This window comes from Moschus berezovskii, chromosome 11 (assembly GCF_049115385.1).
Source record: "Moschus berezovskii isolate FMDL1 chromosome 11, NW_MosBer_1.0, whole genome shotgun sequence".
Classification (NCBI taxonomy): Eukaryota; Metazoa; Chordata; class Mammalia; order Artiodactyla; family Moschidae; genus Moschus; species Moschus berezovskii.
Window position 1 is genome coordinate 17,027,890 of NC_142470.1, and position 21,880 is coordinate 17,049,769.

General features: G+C 50.3%; 1 protein-coding gene across 3 annotated transcripts in view; it reads left to right on the plus strand.

Moving 5' to 3' along the window:
• RNF144A (ring finger protein 144A) overlaps positions 1-21,880 on the plus strand; it is a 130,571-nt gene that overhangs the window by 82,933 nt on the left and 25,758 nt on the right. For 2 of the 3 annotated variants that reach the window (XM_055399777.2, XM_055399776.2), the window contains exons 3-5: positions 10,552-10,700; positions 19,627-19,731; positions 19,874-19,934. In XM_055399777.2, coding sequence (XP_055255752.1) covers positions 10,563-10,700; positions 19,627-19,731; positions 19,874-19,934 — 304 coding nt within the window. In that variant the 5' untranslated portion in view covers positions 10,552-10,562. Of the gene's footprint in view, positions 1-10,551; positions 10,701-19,626; positions 19,732-19,873; positions 19,935-21,880 lie in introns of those variants that run through there. The other variant, XM_055399778.2, reaches the window with a different exon arrangement.

The following is a 21,880-nucleotide window of genomic DNA, read 5'->3' on the forward strand; positions in this document are numbered from 1 at the left end:
TGCTGGTCATGCTCTATCATACATGTATTGACATGTGCTGTTGCTCTTGTCTGTGTGTCCTTGTCTGAAAAACAGGAGTGGAGACAAGGGGTCATTGTGTCACTGGCAGAATGATGGTGCACTCGGGATGGTATATGACCAGGTAGAAAGTTCTGGGTGGGGTGGGGCGGGGTGGGGTGGCCACTCGACCTCTGAGCAGGCCCCTAAACAATGGGGAGTAAGGAAAGCATCCCTAAAAGGACACATGATGCTGACCCCCATCAGCCTTGAAACACAATGACTTTGTGTCTGGCTTTTAAAGCGTTGCTCGCTGCTGGCTAGAGTGTGTTGTCCGCAGTGGGAATGATAGCCTCTTTGGATGTCCCGCTGCACCCCGTTCCCGGACGGAGGTCAGAGGGCCGGGCAGGGTGTCTGCGGGAAGCAGACTGTGAGCAGGAAGCCGCAGGGACCCTTTGAGCTCTCCTACAGAGTGTTTGTCCGACTTAGAAGGGAAAGAGTGCGCTCCTGGCCACTTATTTCCGAAGACAAGCCTCCGGTGAGAGAGATACAGCTGCCGGGAGCAAGTCCGCAGTTCTGCCCAAGCCTGGAGGGAGGGTGTCCAGGCCTGAGCCTGGCTGGTGTTGAAAATGTCCCTGAGGCCTTCTTCAGCCGATTTCTGTCATGTCTGTGAGGGGCTCCCTCTCTGTCACAGCTCTGGCGGCGGCAGGAAGGTACGCTCTGTTGGCCTTGGACCAGCCCAAGGAGAAGTGCAGGAGCAGTGCAGAAGTGCAGACTCAGGGCCCTGAGATGGGGCTGGAGGAGGGGCTGGCTGCTCTGTGGAGGGAAGCAGCTCCTTCAAGTCCCCCTTCCACTCACCCCCGAGACTCTACCCTTCCTCTGCCCACCCCCATCCCACGCTGTGAACTTCAGTGTGCAGTAAGAGATGCTCCAGGAAGGGACTCCGCTCCCCATCACCTGTGCAGGGACCTCTGAAAGGGACAGAGCTCCCATTCCTGGCTCGGCTTTTTAAACCCACTTTGGTCGCTTTTATTAACTAACTGTAAGTAATACAGATATTTTAAAAACATAGTTCAGTTCAGCCACTCAGTTGTGTCTGACTCTTTGCGACCCCATGGACTGCAGCACGCCAGGCTTCCCTGCTGCTGCTGCTAAGTCACTTCAGTCGAGTCCGACTCTGTGTGACCCCATAGACGGAAGCCCACCAGGCTCCCCCGTCCCTGGGATTCTCCAGGCAAGAACACTGGAGTGGGTTGCCATTTCCTTCTCCAATGTGTGAAAGTGGAAAGTGAAAAGGGAAAGTGAAGTAGCTCAGTCGTGTCTGACCCTTAGCGACCCCGCGGACTGCAGCCTACCAGGCTCCTCCATCCATGGGATTTTCTATGCAATAGTACTGGAGTGGCTTGCCATTGCCTTCTCATCCATCACCAACTCCTGGAGTGAGTAAACTTATCTCCATCACGTCAGTGAGGCCATCCAACCCTCTCATCCTCTGTCGTCCCCTTCTTCTCCTGCCTTCAGTCTTTCCCAGCATCAGGGTCTTTTCCAATGAGTCAGCTCTTCGGATCTGGTGGCCAAAGTATTGGAGTTTCAGCTTCAGCATTAGTCCTTCCAATGAATATTCAGGATTGATTTCCTTTAGGATGGACTGGTTGGATCTCCTTGCAGTCCCAGGGAATTTCAAGAGTCTTCTCCAACCTTACCTTCCTCAAACACAGGGTCTCGCAGGGACATGGGTGATGGGGCAGCCTGGCAACAGAGTCGCCCCGCCGGGTGAGGCTTCAGGACAGGGTCGGAGCAGCAAATGAAGTGGGAGGGGCTCTGCTTCCCCGGGAATGACTGGCTTCCTTTAGCCATCCACGCTCTAGCACAAAGAAGCTTCTGAGTCACTGTTAACAGAGGTGAATTCATAGTGCTTGTAAAATGCTCAGAATCTCTCAGAGGCAGGAGGGAGCTAGGCAGAAGATCCCAGGGTAGATGAAGGCACACGTCCTCACCCTGAGTGCACTGAGGGACCCGTAGACCACGGAGTGTCCCCTCAGCACCGTGCAGCCTGGACACCCTTCCCTGCGCAGGACAGCCTGTGGCTGTTTCTTCAATGAATCTAAGACCTCGTTCTGTGCAGAGTGTACTTGGACAGGCCAGCACGCGCCCTGCTCCGTGGGCCCCTTGTCCTTTGTCTGAATACTGGGAAGCTGGTAACAGTGAAATGATTTTAAAGTGTTTTTTGTTTTTTCCTTTTAACCTTGATCCTGTGTGCTTGTGCTTGAGAACTGGGGAGCCTGTGACAGTGAAATGATTTAAAAGTTTTTTTTTTTTTTCTTTTTAACCTTGATTTTGTGTGGTTGTGCTTGTGTGGTTGATGCTGTGTGGACAAAACAAAATGTGGTTTGTGTTTTGTCCAGTGGAGACAGCCTGTAGTATAGCTTCTTGGAGTGTTACTGTGCTCATTAGCGTCTCAAGACCCACATGGAGTTGAATGGTTAAAAATATACACACTAATCTGCCCAATTAGAGTTTATCCCATAGGCCTCTGATTTTTAGTATCACAATTAATAGTACTATTTGAGGTGGAATCTTAAAGAATACAAATGAGTTTATTTACAAAACAGAAATAGGCTCACAGACATAGAAAACAAACTATGGTTACCCAAGAGGAAGGAGGGTGGAGAAGGATAATTTAGGAGTTTGGGATTAATATACACACACATGTTGTAATAGCTAACCAGCAAGGAGCTACTGCATAGCACAGGTTACTATACTCAATCTCTTATAATAACCTGTAATGGAAAAGAATTTGAAAAAAGAATATATATACATACATGTGAATCACTTTGCTGCAGACCCGAAATCTACACAACATTGTAGATCAACTCTATTCCAATAAAAATAAAAAAGGTTAAAAACAAAAATGTTGCTGCTTAGGGAAAACACAATCTTAAAACAGATTAAAATTTTAGACTCTTTAAAATATTCCCCGTTGACTCTGCATTTGATTAATGATAGGGCTGTCGTATCTGACTCTTGCAACCCCGTGGACTGTAGCCCTCCAGTCTCTTCTGTGATGGATTTCCCAGGCAAGAATTTTACTGGACTGCATTTCCTCCCCCAGGGGATCTTCCCGACCCAGGGATCGAACCTACATCTGTCTCATCTCTGGCAGGCAGATTCTTTACCAACTGCACCACCAGGGAAGCTCTTTAATAGGCTTATTTGGGTTTAAATAAAAACAAATTTTTAAAACAAATGTTTTATTTTAGGGCAAGTCAGATGAACAGATTTGGTTTTTAAATTTAGATTTAGATGAACAGATTTGACTTTTTAGATTTATGAAACTGATGCAAATCTCTAGGGACTTACCATACAGAAGAGTTTTAGGTTCACAGCAAAATCGAGATTAAAAATACAGAGTTCCTGCATAGCCCCCGCCTTCCCCTCTTACCCCAACAGATAGCCTCCACCAGTGCTGACTTCTACCAGAGGCACGTGTGTTACACCTGCGAACTGACGCATCATCTTTATGGCTTGCAGAGGGGGCTGCCTCCTCCCTGATCCTCGCTTGCTTCCCCAGAGAGAATGATGGTAAAGAATAAAAGAAGGTCCTTACACAGAGTCTAGCCTAGTGCCTGGCAGACACAGATTGCTCAGTGCCGCGGTTTTCAGAGTTGATTGTATGTTGAGCTTCTACCTCCACTGGCTTCGGGCTGGGAGGTGCCTGGGGCGATGCCATCCTGTGGAATCACAGACCAGTGGTTCTCAGATTCACTGCGATGGTAACTCCCTGGAAGATTCAGGTTGCTATGTCTTCTCCTGCTCCCTCTGCCAGGGAAGAACATGGACACACCTCAGTCGGCTTTAGGGCAGCAGGGCTTATTGGAAGGGGTCCTGAGTGTAAAGGGTGGGTGTGACTGGCTGGCACCTGATTTGGTTTCCCTTTGACTGCTGTGCTTTGAAGGGGTGGTGGAGGGTAAAGAGGGATGTGCAGAATCCATAGCCCCAAAGCCCGAGGCTGGGATGTGTGTCAGCTGCTCAGTCATGTCAGACTCTTTGGGACCCCTTGGACTGTAGCCTGCCAGGCTCCTCTGTCCATGGGATTCTTCAGGCAAGAATACTGCAGTGGGTTGCCATTTCCTCCTCCAGGGGATCTTTCCAACCCAGGGATCAAACTCGAACTCTTCGATCTCCTGCTCTGGTCTCTTTCATCTCCTGCATTGGTAGGCGGATTCTTAACCACTGAGTCACCTGGAATGCCCCAGGGCTAGGATCAGTTCAGTTCAGTTCATGAATCACAGCACGCAAGGCCTCCCTGTCCATCACCAACTCCCGGAGTTCACTCAAACTCATGTCCACAGAGTCGGTGATGCCATCCAGCCATCTCATTCTGTCGTCCCCTTCTCCTCCGGCCAAATAACCACACCGCACCTTTACGACCGTCTCCCTCAATGGGTTCTTTTCCCTTCTGGCTGTTTCTCATCCTTGTAGACCTCTCTTCACCAGGCACCCTCTTTGCATAACCCCGTGGTGCTTAATGAGTGACTTGCCTTGTAAACATTTTGAGTTGCTTAGATTGAATAATACTTATAATCGACCAGATGTTCTTAAAATAGTTTGTTGTTTCATTCTACTTGACATTCGCATTAGGAAAACAAAGACTGTTTTCTTCTCGAATTGTGCATTGTGAGTTTCTTTGCCAATTCCTGTTTCAAGTTTGCAGCTGCTCAGTGTTTGCAAGGTCATATTCAGCCCATCCTGTGTGTCGGGAAGGTCGCGATGGGCTTAGACAATGTAACTTTTTTTTTTTTGGTGAAATATGCCCAATTGTTGTTCCCTCTTAATCGTGATGATGAGCTCACCTCAGAGAGGGTCTATTCGGGAGGAAAGAATACTGACCAGGTGCCAGGAAATCATGTCTGACCTGCTCCAAGGCTAAATCGGAAAACATGGAGGTGAGGGGCCGCGGCTGACCTGTGCCCAGGGCAGTGGAAGGCCACGCTGTCTCAGGTCAAGTGGAAATCGTGGTCAGGGAAGAAAGGAAGCAAGAGGTCAAGCCCTGCGCGCTGGACTGAGAGTCATGTCTTTGGCCAGGCCGTAAACAGGAAAGGCACCAAGGTGCAGGAGAGTGAGTTGTCTGGGAAGGGACCAGCCAGGCCCTGCGATCCAGGGTGAGATGCAGTGTGTGGGGACAGGGCCGTGGGCTTCAAGACGGTGTGCAAGGTTTAAGCTCCCGATTTCTGCCAGTTGGGGCCTTACCGCAGCCTGTGCAGCAGATGATAAAGCCGGAGGCTTCTGAGGTTTGGGTTGTTTCCTTCTTCCAAAGTAATCTGGGCCCATCAGCGTGACCTTCCTGACCCTGAGTCCATCTTATCATCTTTCGGTTCAGCTTCTCTTCTCACTTTCATTTGCATCTTCAGGGTCTTCAATCTGACATCGCATGATGACCTCTGCTTAGCAAGCAAGCACTATGTCCCAGGAATTTTAAATATATTATTTCTCACTCAGTCCTCACAACTGTACATGGGAGGTGATGGTGTATAGGTTTTACAGAGAGAGAGAGAAAAAAAAAATTAGCCAAAGTTTATAGAGGTTGAGTAATTTCTCCAAAATCACATTTCCAAGTGGCAGGACAGGAATTTGAACCCGGCTTTCTGGGTGACATACTGTGTCATCAGCTCCTTGGCGGGTGACATCTCTGCAGAATCTGGACCCCAGACCTTGCAGACAGCGTCCACTGCCGCCTGTCTGCGGCTTTCCAGGACAGAAAAGCCAATTAAGCAATCTCTGCCCCCTTGGGGACACTTCCAGTCTTAAGTGATTTCTCAATGCTTCCAATAAAGTTTTGTGATCCCTGTTAGGGCCTAGCTAACATTCTTACACCAAATAATTGATGCCTTTGAACTGTGGTGGTAGAGAAGACTCTTGAGAGTCCCTTAGACAGCAAGGTGATCAAACCCATCAATCCTAAAGGAAATTAATCCTGAATATTCATTGGAAGGACTGATGCTGAAGCTGAAGCTCCAATACTTTGGCCACCTGATGCGAATAGCCGACTCATTAGAAAAGATCCTGATGCTGAGAAAGATTGAAGACAGGAGGAGAAGGGGACGACAGAGGATGAAATGGTTGGATGGCATCAGTGATTCAATGGACATTGAGCAGGCCTCCGGAGATGGTGAAGGACAGGGAGGCCTGGCATGCTGCAGTCCATGGGGGTCACAAAGAGTCGGACACAACTGAGCAACTGAGCTACTGAACAACAACTTAATCAAAATATAGTTGGTGCTCCGTCCTGTGAGCTTTAAGAGACATTAAGGATTAAAACAGAAGAAGGTACTGGGAAATATAAACAAAAAAATCTTGGCCCATGATCCCGGATCCAAACAACAGTGGACATTTAAAATAATAATTATAAGCATAGATTCAAGGTGCAGGGAAATGTTACAAAAGAAAATAGACTCAGGGAGTGGGGGAGTCTTGACTCTGGTACGCTCTGCACCCTCCAGATTGCTGAATGACCCCTCAAATCAACAAAGTGTTCTGGCCCCTTTGACTTAAGTTCAAATTATCATGTTTGTTTTAATTATCTGGAAGACTCCAACCCTTCCGAAAGCTACTTGAATTTGTATCAGAGTTCTCTTCTTCTTTTTAATGTTTTCTTTTACAATTTTATTTGTTTATATTTGGCTGCACTGGGTCTTCATAGCTGCATGCGGATTTTCTCTCCTTACCCGGAACGGGCACTGCTCTGTAGCTGCGGTGTTAGGGCGTCTCGTTGCGGTGGCTTCTCATGTTGCAGAGCAGGGGCTGTTTGGCACGTGGACTCAGTAGTTGCAGCTCCCGGCTCTGGAGCACTGGCTCAGTAGTTGTGGTGGACGGGCTTAGTTGCTCTGTGGCATGTGGGATCTTCCCCGATCAGGGATCAAACCCGTGTCCCCTGGATTGGCAGGCAGATTCTTAGCCACAGGCCACCTCAGAGTTCCCTTCTAACAAAGGAAGTTACACTTACTTCAGACTAAGTTGTTCTCAGATATTAACTGACCTGGGAAGAGGCCGCTGCTCTGAATTCTGATTTCTGTCCTCACCCCCAAAGCCCATTCCAGCTGGAATTCGGTCATTCCCCTTGCTTGTCTGAGCTCTCACAGGTCAGGGTCCCCTCTGCTGCTCTGTCAGCCTGACGTCACTCACACCCTGGGTCTTGTGTCCTTGTGTCTTATCTCCTCCGAGTTTTCAAGGTCATCCTGTGGTCTCTTCCCCTGAGTCACAGTGCTTTCCCTCCACCAGTGCCCTGCCTGGAACCCACAGTGCTTCATCCTAACTAAACATTTGCTTAGTGATACCCAGTGAGCTATGACTGTCAAAACACAAGAAGAGGATGTACTTTTTTTTTTGAGAAAAGTATCATAACCCTTGGACTTACCATGTGGTGCAGTGGTAAAGAATCCACCTGCCAATGCAAGAGATGCAAGAGACACGGGTTTGGTCCCTGGGTCGGGAAGATCCTGAGAGAGTCAATTCTTAGGCAGGTTGATAAGAAGTCCAGGGTCCCCAAGGAGGAGAAAGGGGTCTGAAGCTCCTGAAGAGGAGAAAACTACAAATATTTTCTTTTCTACATTGCTTTGTCTTAGTCGATATAACAATGTATCTTGCTCAAGGACATGTTTCTCCTTAACAAGAACCTTCTGACAATAACCTACCTGTTATCTTAAAATGTATATTATGGGAGTGTATCTGTAAGACCTTTCTATTGTTAGTTCTAATACCATTAAGATTAGGTTGTGGAGTGAGTCTGATGAAACCTTTCTACTGTTAGTTCTAATGTGGTTATTTTAAGATGTATGTTGTGGGAATGGGTCTGGTAAAAGTATATAAGGCCTTGATAAGACTAGCTAGTGGGGCACATCTGATGTCTCTGTCAGAAGCTTTCTCTGTCATCTTTCACTTTAATAAAACTGCCACATAAAAGCTCTTGAGTGATCAAGCCTGGTCCCTGGTCCTGCATCTAAGTCTTCTGCTTCGGAGATCACGAATCTGACCTCATTTACTGTAAGCTATCAGTCTCATGGAGGGGGAAATGGCAACCCACTCCAGTCTTCTCCCCTCGAAACTCCCATGGACAGAGAAGTCTGGCAGGCCACACTTTATCGGATCGCAGAGAATCAGACATGACTGGGTGACTGAGCACACTCGTGCACACATTGTGACCATCGGAATGACTCACGCCGGTGGTGGTCACACCCAGGCCCTGACTGTGGAAAGGACTGGCGCCATCAGAGTTTCTCACCGCTGGATGAGCTATAGGGAAGGGGAGGGGGTTTACTGAGCCTTGCCAGGTGTGCCAGGTCTTTTATACGGTCTCTCCTAATGCTGCACCGGCCCTGGGAGATGGAGATTATGGCCCCATCACACAGATGGACAGACTGAGGCTGACTGTGGTCAGGTAACCCAGCACCCTACTAGCTACGGGTGTTCTGTTGGCCCTGGAAGCATAGAGTCCTTGTGGTTAACCTCCGTTGTCTGGTGAGAGATGCTCGGACACTTCTGTCTCCTGTTTTGATATCCACCCCCTTTTCACAACTGTAGGAAATGCAACTTCCCCATAAAACTCAAGCCTCTCCCCTGTGAAGTTCTCCTCCTCAGAGAAGTCTAACCCAGGCTGGTTTCTAGTTTTTCCGAAGTTCCTGAGCACTGATTTTACACGTAATCCTTAACTCTCCTTTGTGTTATCAGTTACATTTTATTTGGTGTAGAATGTTCTTGAGTTGAAACTGAATACCCCAAGGTGGGGAACTCTGTCTCATATATCTTTGAGACTTTCTAAGATCCGAGAGCCGTCTTGTGTACATTCTGGTCATTGGTTGGTGCTGTTTTGTCTTCTTTTCTTTCCCTTGATATGTTGTATCTTTGTCACTATGTACACAGTCTTCTGGGCTTCCCAGGTGGCGATAGTGGTAAAGAACTCAGCTGCCAATGCAGGAGACACAAGAGATGCGGGTTCGATCCCTGGATAGGGAAGATCCTCTGGAGAAGGGAAATGACAGCCAACTCCAGTATTCTTGCCTGGAGAATCCCATGAACAGAGGAGCTTGGTGGGCTACAGTCTATGGAGTCGCAAAGAGTCAGACACGACTGATGCAACTTAGCACGCACACATGCAAACAGTCTCCTGCCGTATGTGTGGAGTTGAACGAGACAAATCCTCTTTTCATGACCTCACAGACTGGGGGTAATGCAGATGTATCTTGCTCTCCAAACCTTTTCATTCCTCACTTCAGACAGTGAGGTTCCGTAGGAAAGGATGCCAGCTGTCTAAATCAATTTAGGTCCTAAGATTAGGATAGCAAGTGGTAAGAGTTCAGATGGCCAGGAATTTTATGTGAAATTTATATGAATCTTTCTCAGTTCTGAATTTGGGGAGCAAGGGGTGCTGGTAGAATAAAGCACATGCTTACCAACACAGGTGCAAAATAAATGTCTTTAAGGCTTAAATCCGGTGCCAGGGGCAGGATGGGAGAAGCCACATCCCTGGATGCAAGCATCTGATCCATCAGCAGGCAGTTATGGAGGCCACGTGGGTCAGAGCTGAGCTGAGAGCTGGAGGCTGACCCTTTCTTTGCCCCCTTGAGCCACAGACAGTGGAGATCAGTGTGTGAACATAATAATAGAAAGATGCATACTGTCAGGGGAGCACAGCCCAGGGGGAGCATGGCCGGAGAATGTCGGGAGGCTGGGGAGCTGAGCACTGTTCATCCATGTGTCTGTGTAGTGTCCGCTTCACCTGAGACACTGCTGGATGCACTTGACCCACAGAAGTGAGCAAGCCTGCCCAAGGTCCCGCCTCCCTGAAGCTCACAGTTTAGACAATCTTCCAGGATTTTGTTAGGAGGCAGTGGTGCATGGGCTGTTTCTGGAAGGTCATTTGGAACCTGGGCAGTGAGGACAGAAATGGCGTGGGAAGACCTTTCCACCCAGAGGACACAGAACATTGAGGCCAGAGCTTCACACACTGGCTTCCCTGTGATGTTCCTACAGCAGAAAACAGCTTGACCTGATCAACAATTATATTAACAAAAGCTTCTCTCGCTGGCTTGCTGACGTCCTGCCCTCCTGGGCTGGGTGCTTGATTGATGAGGTTGTGTCTTCCTCAAGACCCATTGGAGGGATGAAAGGAAGCATGAGGGTGGGTGGATCCCTCGTTACCCGTCAATATGGGGAAGGACTATTACTATCAATACGAGAAAGGAATACTACCATCAATACGGGGAAGGAATATTACTATCAGTATGGAGAAGGTATAGTGCCATCAATACAGGAAAGGTATATTACCATCAATGTGGGAAAGGAATATTTCCGTCAATACAGGAGAGGAAGCATCACCCACAGACCAGGTGAGGGGCCTCTGGCTAAAACTTCTCGGAGGACCCGATAAGGCCTATGAAACTCTGGCCCCTCAGCGGTCACTCGGCCAGCCCCGGGGCCCCAGGTTCAGGCAGGGAGTGGCCCTGCCTGGGTTCTGTGGAGGCCACATGGATCTGACAGCCTGTGCTTCTCTCGTTTCAGACTGCTCTGCCATGAGCGCCGCGCGCGCGTGCCGGCCGTCGTGGGACTTGGCCCTGGACCCGCTGGTGTCCTGCAAGCTGTGTCTGGGGGAGTACCCCGCGGAGCAGATGACGACCATCGCCCAGTGCCAGTGCGTCTTCTGCACCCTGGTTGGTCTCGCCGGGGACCCGGCTTAAGAGGATTTCGGGATGAGCCCTTTGCTTTTGGTTTGCAGACAGCATGCAGGGTCGCCCTCGCTTTCACGCAGTTTTCCTGGAAGGGTTCTCTTCCAAGTTCGTCGGGCAGGTTCCTTTGCGGGTGCTCGTGGTGCAGAAGTGATCAGTTACGCAGAGGCTTAGAAGCTGGGAGTGCAGCTGAGAAACCCTGCCATGGTGTGCATGCTCCTTTCTGGAAAAGAAATCTTCACCGTAGCTTGGGTCCAATTTAATTAAACAGTGGTGTGCCTGAGATGGTCAGGGTGCCATTCTGGTGAGTGTGGACACAGGAGAGTTGGCTCTGTGTGTCAGCTGGCACTGCCTTAGTGCTAAACTGGAGAGGATGTGTTTTTTTTTAATTGATTTTATATTGATGTATAGTCTACTAACAATGTTGAGATAGTTATACATGTCAGTATGCTTGGTCACTCAGTCGTGTCTGACTCTTTGCGACTCTTTGGAATGTAGCCCCTCTGTCCATGGGATTTTTCAGACAGGAACACTGGAGTGGGTTGCTGTTTTCTTCTCCAGGGTATCTTCCTGACCCAGAGATTGAATGCATGTCTCCTGCATTGTCGGTGGATCCTTTACCTGCTGAGCCGTCAGGGAAGCCTCTGGGAGAGTTTCAGTGCACAGCAAAGCAACCCATCCATGCATGCACGTGCATCCAGCCCCCTCAAACTCCCCTCCCACGGGAGTGTTGAAATCACTCTTGAATCTCCTGCAGATGCAGCCAGCATCATTTTGAGCCAAAGGCTGTACAGAACTTAAGGCCTGCAGGTCTTCTGTTCCCATCAGGCCTCACTCAGACGTAACATTTTACTCATCAGAAAAGAAAAATGAGGGTGTAGGATTTAGTTTCAGTTTGTCTCATTAAATTTTATTTTTTTTCCCATTCAAGGAACTCCAAAATAAAAAAGAAAGTCCAGAAAAAATATTTTTCTTTAAACTGTGAAAAACTAAAAAAGTTACTGTTACGAGGAAACTCTCCGGACGGCCTGCCTGTGTGTTGCTCAGATGTCCTGGTTAGTTTCTGTCCCCTCACAGCCGCCACCCCAGAGGCTTCTTCCTTCCTGCCCCTTGCTCTGTTTGTCTCTTGATCTCCTTGAAATGTAAGTTCATTTGGTAGCTTCATCTAGATTTTATGGATGAGGAGACGGAGGTTGCAGTCATTTAAGTCTGTGTGTCCAACTTCCTTTTGTGCTAGACCCTGGCTTCTTGAGGGCACAGTTCTGCCCCCAAATACCTGGTTTACAGCAGGACCTGTGACTGCTGTTGTTCAGGCAACCAGTTGTGTTCCACTTTCTGCAGCCTCACGGACCTCAGCATGCCAGGGTCTTCTGTCCTCTTAGCATCTCCCAAAGTTTGCTCAGATTCACGTCCATTGAGTCGGTGATGCTATCTAATCATCCTGATAGATGGATTGAACCACAGAGAGCTGGCCTCAGCTGCGTGCTTGGTGGCCAAGCAATGTTGCCTCACTGACACCCCAGGAAAGGAAATTCAACCTGGAGCACAGGAAGCTGTTTGGGGGCATTTTCTGAGCTGGGGAAGGACGGGAGGCAGAGGGCCCCAGGGGAGGTGAATGGACAGACAGACCTCCAGCCCAAGAAGAACACAGAGCGTTTTCATTTCTGAAGGGTGAACTGGAATGGTCCAGCCGTGTCTGGCTGGATTAAAGAATCCTCTTTATGCAAAATTGCCTCTTTTCTTGCCTGAAGGGAAGTTTTCCAGTCTCAGCTAACTGGCTGGCTTCCCTGTGCAGCTGTGCCCGGGAGCGAGCTCCCAGCCCCTCCCTGCTGCCCCCAGTATGCCATCGCGGGGAGGGCCTCCGAGACCACAGCTCTGCTCCCCTGGAAGGTCGCTCATTCACCCCACCGTGGTTTCACGCCCCTTTCATTTGTTGTACTTGTCGTTTTAGTTTCCTTTTTCTACAGGATAGCAGCTCTAATTCAGATCAGCCACTTAATTTAACTCAGAGCTTGTGAATAGAGGAAATGAGCACTGTTTTCTCACAGCGCTTGCTGGGAGCACTAAGAAACAGGGGATGGTTGTGATTTTTTTTTTTTTCCACGACTGTTTATTAAAAATTAAGATGTTGAGACCAGGCCTGCTTGTGTCTGCAGCTCCGTGTGGCTTGAAGCACAGGAAACACCTGTGTGTCCACAGACTGGGTGGGCAGGGGAAGGCCCCATCCCCTCGTGGAGGCCCCAGGGCCCCCCACCAGCAGAAGTGCCTGTGTCTTTTTCTTGGGGACAGACCTGAAAAGAGAAGAGTGAAGAGAGGAAGTTGTGCAAGGCTGCAGGAAGGCTCTCTTAAGATAAAAAATGACCCGAGAATTACCGGCTTTGGGTCAGAAGAAGAAGATTGACCTTGAGGAGGAAGGGGGTCCAGACAAAGCCTGGAGCTGGGCTTGGGCATCAGTGCCCTGAAATGCAGGCTGTTTCTGACCCCGCCGCCCTTGTGGGCCTCACCCGTGTAAGAGATGAACGGAGTTCACCCCGAGGCTCGGGGCATGTGTGTGGAGGAGCTGGTCCGTGGTAGGCCATCTGCAGGCTCTTAACCCCTTCAGCTCATTTCTGAGTTTGGGGTTAGAACTGCAGGAATCCAAAAGAGCAGCTTTCCCCAGCCATGCGTCCCAGGGAACATCTGTCCTAAAAGATGCACTCAGATGACCATTGCAGTTCAGTGGATTTGCTGAGCACCACGTGCCGTGTTCCTCTCTGTACCCACCCTGGGACACTCTGGGTGCCCGAGAACACGGAGGAAGCCCCAGAAATCCACACGAGTAACGACTGTCAATTTAACTTGCAGTTCCCTGAATTATTTATTGTATGTTAACCCCTCCTACTGGTGGCTCAGACGGTAAAGCATCTGTCTGCCATGTGGGAGATCTGGGTTTGATCCCTGGGTCAGGAAGATCCCCTGGAGAAGGAAATGGTAACCCGCTCCAGTACTCATGCCTGGGAAATTTCATGGACAGAGGAGCCTGGTGGGCCACAGTCCGAAGGATCTCAAAGAGTTGGACACGACCGAGCGGCTTCACTTCCTCACAACCCCTCCTGTCTTCCCCTCCCCCGGGAGGTCTTCGTGATGAAGATGTAGTTGGGTTACGTGCTCATTCCTGATCCTGCACGACTCTGGAGCAGATAGACCATGTCCTGCATGCAGGGCTTCTCCTGCAGCTTGGTCAGAAGCCCTAGCAGAGCACCCTCCCTGCGGAGGTGGGGTGGATGGCACCTGCCCACTAGGAGCTCCACCTCTCGGCCAGCACGCTGGGGACGGGCAGCATCAGATGGTTGTTGGTTTCTGCGGATGAGCAGAAGGTGTAGCTTCAGCTTCATGTTCTTCTGTGAGGCTGGGGAGCAAGGGGAAGGCCTGGCTCAGTCCCAGAGTGCTCCCGGGTCATCAGAGCTGGCCCGAGTCATCCATAGAACATCCCCACTGTCGCCCCCTGGTCACCTCCCAATGTCACCCTGAGTCTGGCCCCCTGAGTCAAGCGTCACCTGTCATCCGGGTCCCTGAGGCCATGGCCCAGTTCTCAGAACAGGGCAATTCTTTCCAGAACAAAGGGCATCCTCCTGCATTTTATCAGCAGGCGTGTGACCGCACCAGCAGGGCTTCCCAAGGCAGGTACAAGGTTTGATGGCTGGTTTTTCAGATCCTGGTGTAGCTGCAGCCTGGGCAGAGGCTGGGCCCAGTTCCCTACCCACAGCCAGGGCTGCCCCGGTGCCCCTGTTGGGACCGGTCATCCTGCCCCGTCAGGTTCATCTTCACACGTGGAGACCAGGTTCTTATACAACATCGTTTGGTGATATGGATCGACTCCGGGCACCCGGGAACCCACAGCCTCCATAGATGACACTGCTACTCGGCTCAGCTCTGGGGGGCTTTCGAGTCTCCCCGGCCCGCCGGGCTCCGTAGTCCCCCAGGACCACCTGCTCTGTTTCTCGACTCCACGTGCTGCCACACCTGTGCACCATCTCCTGGAGTTCCTCTACCATGGGTGGACCCAGCCCTGGGATGGACAGCTTCCTCTCTGGGCAGCAATACTGAATGAGCAGCATCCGCACCTCGGGCCGGCCGGCCTGCCACTGTGTGCTCACTGTGGCGAGGCGGGGATGGCCACCCAGGGCCTTGTGCCATCATCGGGGCTCCCCGCGCCACCCTCTGGAGAAGCGGGTGCCCAGTGCCTGCTGGTATAATTGACCTGGAAAATCCCAGCAAGTGACAGACTCGCAGCTGAGAACTGTCGACTCAGTGCTCTTGAAGGAGGGCGTCGCCAATCAGATGGGCTCAGCCCGTGTCTTTCTCTGCACCTGTGGTCACACGCTCTCCCACAAGGGTGGGGGCATTCCGGGGCAACAGGGCCTCAGAAGGGGTCGCGTCTGCCCCAGCCGCCTGTGGGGCCAGCTGTGCATGGACACCAGGCTGCAGGTCGGGGGGCCCATGGAAAGGATGGGCACCCCAGTCTGGACTGGTGGACTGGCAGGGTTTTGGTGGGAAGTCGTCCATGTGGACAGAGAGAGGCTGGTGGGTGCAGGCTAACAGCGTCGGAGTGGCAGGAACTGGTGTTACCGAGACCTTTGTGTGTCCTTCCACCAGGGACACTGCCTTCAGGGAAAGTCATTTTCCTGGTCCAATGGTTGACTGGGTTTTGACTTTTAGAAACCCTGAGGGACCCTCAGGGGAAGGCCCAGGGGACACACGGAGGGGCTGAGCGTCGACATTACCCAGTGCCCCCGAACTGTGGGGCCCACCTGGGCTTCAGCACCTGAGGGGTCAGAGATCTAAGGGGAGATGAGTCCAGGAGACAGCTTGCTGGTGGTTTGGCAAGACCACCAGACCAAGAGTACCCATAGATGAGAGGTTTTTTTTTTCAGTAGAAAGTAAATCTGATTTTTTTTTTTCCCTCTAAAACTTTTATTAATACAAAAGCAGCCTTCATCTCTTGGAGTCCCTGGTTCGGGTGAAGTCAATCCCTGCAGCCTGGAGTGGTGTTGCTGCCGGAACATACACGGCGGGGCTTGCTGGGTGGTCTGCTCAGGTTTCCAGCCCCTGGCAGCCGTTGGGGGGGGGGCACGGTTTGCATGAAGTATTCTCGTCTCACCCGCTGTGCCAGGCAGTGGCTCCAGCCGCCTGAGGACAGCCCTGTAGGAAGCGTCTGCCCTCCTCACCCACCAAGGGGCCAGGGTGCCCATCCAGCAAGCTCAGGCAGCGACCTGAGGTCCTACCCCAGGTCTCCCCTCCTCTGCACAGATGCGTGTCTGTGTTCACGTCTGTGCGGGTGTTGGCTTGGCCTGTGTGTGGACCCACTCACTCCCTGAGCTGTCGGCCTTTGTCTCTCCTGCCGAGTTGTTAAGGCCCTGCTTTTCACCAGCACTCCATCAGTCCCAGGGCCTGGGAGGATAAACAGCCTGGGTTTCAAAGAGCCTGCCTCCTAGCAGAGGAGAGGGGTAAGCAGACCCTCCCTCAGTGAGGCCGTGGGGGCCGGGCAGAACTCGTGGTCCGTGTGCAGGCACCTAGCCGCCAGAGCATCCTTTTCTGTCCTCGGGGTTTGTTTCCTTCCACACTATGGGGGGCCGGGGGCCTCAGAGGGGTGCAGGCTCACATCTGTCACAAGGGTTCGCTGGCATTCCCACCAGGGCGGTGGTCCCAGGGTCTTGGCTGCCTGAACCCGGTCCACAGGAGTCCCATGGCCGTTGTTCAGATCTGCTGTGTGGGCCGTTTGTAAACACGGGTCCCTGATAAGCAGAAGCCACTCAGGCACCTTTAAGCATGGTTTCTGGGGGTTTCTCCCAGCTGTTAGCATCATCAGTAGCCGACGGGCCTCCCAGGGAGAAAGCAGGCCAAGTTCAGGCTTGTTGCAGATTCCACACCAGGCAGCCATCTCTCTGCGGCCCCTTCTCCTTGGCGAAGGATTCCGAAGCAACGGGGGTCCCAGCAGATCGGTAGCACCCCTCTGCATCTTTGGACCCGGGTTCAAAGGGTTGGGCGAGAAAGTGGACAATGAACAGTCTGGAACGTTCTGCAGCTCTCCATTCACTGCCTTCCTGCTCCTGGACCCTCCTGTGCTTTGTGCAGTGGACTCCCCTTTCCTGAGAGGCCTTGTCCCTCTGGCTAGCTTTCCTTCTCTGGTACCTTCCTGACCCCCTCCCCAGGCTGGGACCCCCCCTCCCCGAAACCTCAGCATGGTTCATCTTTGAGGGGGCCTTGGGGGTTTTGATGGACAGGGAGGCCTGGCATGCTGCAGTCCATGGGGTTGCAAAGAGTCAGACACGACTGAGCAACTGAACTGAACTGGGGGTCTTGATGTCCTGGAGGGTCCCAGCACCCAAGCATCAGGGACACATAGAGACACACTCTGGGGTGACTCAGACTTTGCTGGTCTGAAATGCATACGGTTCTTTGTACTCATTAGAAAATTTACGAGGTAACAAAATAAGTAAGTAATGATTGCTTATGAAAGAATTCTTGACTGGGGAGGAAGCAGGCGAGAGTTTAAAAAAAAAAAACCACCACCTCTTCAGAGTCAGGCACACGTGGGTTTGAGCCAAGCTTCTCCACTTGCAGACCCCGACTTTGTCCTGTTTCTGACTTCCCTGAGCTTTGTTCTCTTCTCTGTCTAAGGGGAGCGATTAACACCTCCTGAGAGTCTTGTTTGTTTAGTTGGCTAACACAGGTGGTGATTAACACGGAGTCCTGAGGCCTTCGGTTACAGAGAGCTGTAATTAATACGATAGTCAGGAGTACTCAGTGTCTGCCTCTGTCCTGTATATTTATTTTCACCGAGGTTTCTCAGGCATTTTCGGGTGCTCATTTCAAGACATCTTTTTGCTATTAGATTGAAAAGCACAGCTTGTGAGTCACGGCCCAGTTTCTATCTGGAAGAAGACTGGACTTGTTTTCCATGGTGGCTTGGTCAGATACAGATCCTCGCTGCGCTCTCCTTTAAAGGAGCTTTCATTCTCTGCTAGCCTTTGTGTTTTTTTTTCAATTTAACTAATTAATTGATTTTCAGCTGTGCTGAGTCTTCGTCGCTGCACAAGCTTTTCTCTAGCTGTGGTGTCCCAGCTTCTTGTTGTGGTCACTTCTGTTGTCGTGAAGCACAGCTGTAGGGCACATGGGCTTCAGGAGTTACAACCCCCAGGATCTAGAGCACAGGCTCAGGAGTGTGGCTCACTGTCTTAGCTGCTCCATGGCACGTGGGGTCTTCCCGGATCAGGAATCGGACTGGTGTCCCCCGCGTTTGTCGTCAGGTTCTTCTCCACTGAGCCACCAGGGAAGTCCCTGTGCCTTTTATATGGTATGCACATAGATGCTTCCAGAAACAGTCATTTTGCAGAGTGTGCAGAGCCTGCTGGCGGCATAGAATATTCACCCCCCCAGGTAGCCCTCTGCAGGTGTGACGCACTGCTTGCTGATACACGCAAGTCCTTGCAGCGATGTTTAGAGTCAGAAGTGTCCCCCGAGTGTACCTATCACACCAGCTTTAACTGTTGTATTTTGTAAGCTTTCTCTCATTGTGTACTTCTCTGCACAATATTGTGAGAGTTTTCAGCGTTTTATCACTTTATGGCATTCTAGGGTCCCCCAGACACTTGATTTAGACAGGCTTAATTATAAAATGTAAAAGAATGATCTTGCTGCTAAGGTTGTGATATTTTTTACACCTATGACTGTTAGACACCAATCACCAAGATAGACACGCAGCAGATAACAGCTGCCACTCTTACTTAGCTGGTCTGTGTACCAGGAATCATGCCAGGTGACTTTCCGTGCTTTCTTTCTTGCCGTCGCAGAAGCCCAGCAGGATGGGCATCTCTGGTTTCTTGTCCAGAGAGCTGCGGCCCAAGCCCATCATGTGACCGATCCTCAGCTCTGCCTGGACCGACCCGGGTTCCAGGTGTCTCTGTAGCTCTGCAGCCTGGGCTGTGATGGGAAGTGGACTTGGAGATGCTGCTGAGGCATTTCACTTTGTGTTCCCATGACTGAGAGGTCCGGTTTCTCATCCTCTTTGAGTTCTGATGCCATCTGATGTAAGTGCTTCAGGGTCTGTCTCAGGCACATTGGGCAGTGTCCTTGCCTAGAGAAGACCATCACTTTTCTTCTACTTGTTGTTTAAAAAGTGCTTTTCAGGGAGCATTGGGTTTTCAAGACCAGCAGACAATAATGCAGGAGTGGACTGGCCCTGGGAAAGGCCGCTTCACTTTGGCATAAGCTCTGGGTTGTGTCTCCTACTTACTTTTTCTGACTTACTTCGGAAGTTCGGGTGGGGGGTGGTGGCCAGTCATCGCCCGTTGCGTGAGAGGTCACTGAAGGAGGGTGGGCAGCTCGACCTGGGTTCTCAGTGGGGGCACAGGGGCGACTTGGAGGCAGGTGAGGCTGTGCTGGAGTCTGGGCTCTGCCCTTGCTGTCTGGGTGTGCTGGCGGTTCCTTGTTTGGGTCTCAGTTTTCACACCCAATTGATGGCGTGGTCATAACTTTCCTGCGAAAACATTCTAAGTGCCACGTGAAACAGTGGCATACAGGGGACTGAGCAGAACCCTGGCGTCTGGTGTGTGTTTGAGGAGTATGGGTCCCCAGCTTCCCTTGCCTCCCCGCTCCTCCCACCGAGCACACTGGCATGGTGTTTGCTGAGGTCGGGCACAAGGATCCAACCGCATCCTCAGCCCTAGTGCAGCAGAGGTACCCCACAAATATTTGTCAAGTGAATATAACCTCTAATTTGGTCGTTGCCAAGGACTACAGGGCAAAAATACAAAAAAACTGTACTGGAACAATGTGTTTGATTTGTCTTTTTTTTTTTTAAATGCGTCACTGCTCCTTCAGCCTTAAGGAAGATGTTTACAGATACTTCTCTGTGTTTTGTTTTTTTCAGTGCCTGAAACAGTATGTGGAGCTCTTGATCAAAGAAGGACTAGAAACTGCGATTAGCTGTCCAGATGCTGCCTGCCCCAAACAGGGCCACCTGCAGGAGAATGAGGCACGTAACGGCTGGGGAAATCGGGGTGCACGTGTGGGGCTCTCCAGTGAGTCGGGGGTCCCAGGGTCTGTCCAGGATGACCTGGCATTGTGTTCTAGCCCTCAGATGGTTAGACTCCTTTCTCTTCTGTTTCTTCCCTTAGATTGAGTGCATGGTGGCGGCTGAAATTATGCAAAGATACAAAAAGCTACAGTTTGAAAGAGGTAGGTGCCCCGGTGTCACAGCCGCTTAAGACTCCTGTGATTGAATCTGGTGTATAAACTTGGGGGGAGTGCTTCGGTGAGTGCCACTGTGCATCATTTGGATGCAGCGGACGTGAAAACATTGATGTAAATTAGCCTTCTGAAGTTTGGCTGTCATTTGAGTTTTCTGCAGAGCTCACAGTTGAATGGCCTCTGTTGGGGGGGTCTAGTTGGTAGCAGGGAAGATCCATGCAACAGCTTGCTTCTAGGGATCTGGGATTATGGGAGTGGTTTAAAGAGACGCTCACAGGGCATTATTCCCCAGCCAGGTTAAGGCCTAACAGGCTGAGGACGAATTCTTAGGCCGTCACAGAATTTAAAAGATAGGAAGCCTTGGAAGGAAGTCCCGAGGTTGGGCAGGGTGGAGTGGTGGTGGTCACCACCACCCTGACCACAGGTCTGTTGCCCTCACTGTCTACTGCACGCCGGTGGGGCCAGTGGATGCTGGGGTCTTGTCTTACTAAGCCTCACAGCAGCCCAACAGGGTTGCCTGTTAGCCTGACACCTGCAGAGGCTAACTAATGCGCTCTGGTTTCCATCTCTGCTGGGTGGCAGGGCATGGACCAGGTATCCCCCTCAGCCCTGCAGTGTTCCGCCTACTCCTCCTGGCTGGAGCCAGGCTGCTCCAGTGTTAAGACACATTGATTGTCTGGGATGGATCTCTGTCTTTGTTGTCTGAAATATGCCATGTTCATGTGTGTATGTTAGTCGTTCAGTTATGTCCATCTGACTCTTTGTGACCCCATGGACTGTAGCTTGCCAACTCCTCTGTCCATGGGATTCTCCAGGCAAGAATACTGGAGTGGGTCGCCATTCCCTTCTCCAGGGGATCTTCCCGACCCAGGGATTGAACCCAGGTCTTCCACATTGCAGGCAGATTCTTTACTTGTCTGAGCCACCAGGGAAGCCCCATGCTGGATTCATAAGATGGCATTATTCTGTGGATCTTGTTTGATCTTGTTTTCATATCTCTTTTGGACCTTGGGCTCATCTGAAAAGAAGCAGAATAACAGATGTGTAGACAACGCTCTGTACGTAAGACTATTGTGAAGATGCTGTATTTGGATTCTAAAATTTCTGGGTGGGTTATTGAGCAACTGCTGTCTGCTCCCCACTCTTCCAGGATAGGTTCGTAGTGGTCTCCTGAATCAGGCATTCATGAGAGATGAGCACAACCCTGGGCTTCGTGTTTACCGGAAAACATTGTCAGGATGGGGATGGAATGCCGAATAGACCAGAGCAGTGTGTCCAGAGACTCCTTGTTTAGCTGAATGTGGAAAGTTTTTTTCTCCTTTTTTTTTTTTTTTTTTTAAGAAATGCTAAAGATAGCTGCATTTCCTCTTGAGACTCACTTTTCAAGGCCAAAAAAAAAAAAAAAAGGTAATGTGTGGCCAACCTAAAAAAAATCATACAGGAGTTCTGATGACATTGAAATTTGTTTTCAAGAGCTTATTTATTGAAATGCCATATATTCTTTGGTTTGGGGCAGTTTATAGCTTAAATATGTGGCCATGTGATACAGAAGTCGGTATGTAGAGCTATAAATTTGATTAATTTGGACTTCTGAGGCTGTGAGCCTCTTCTGAAAACATTTTCCAGAGGGAATCTTGACAGAAACTGGCAGTTATTTGGGTTAGGAGAAAATGAACTTTCTATGACATTGAATTTTAAAATGCAGCTGGGTAAATATTCCTACCTAATAATTTTAACTGTTGTTATTTCTTCTGTACTTTGACTTAGTCAAAGAAGATTTTTTTTTTCTTTTGCATAGTAATGAACCCAACTTGACTTAGGTTAAAAAAATATCTCTCAAAACTATCATTTTAGAATATTTTTCTAGTGTTGTGTTCAAAGCAGCAAAAAAATAAAAAAAAGGACTCGGACTTAATAGGAGCAGAGATCTGTCT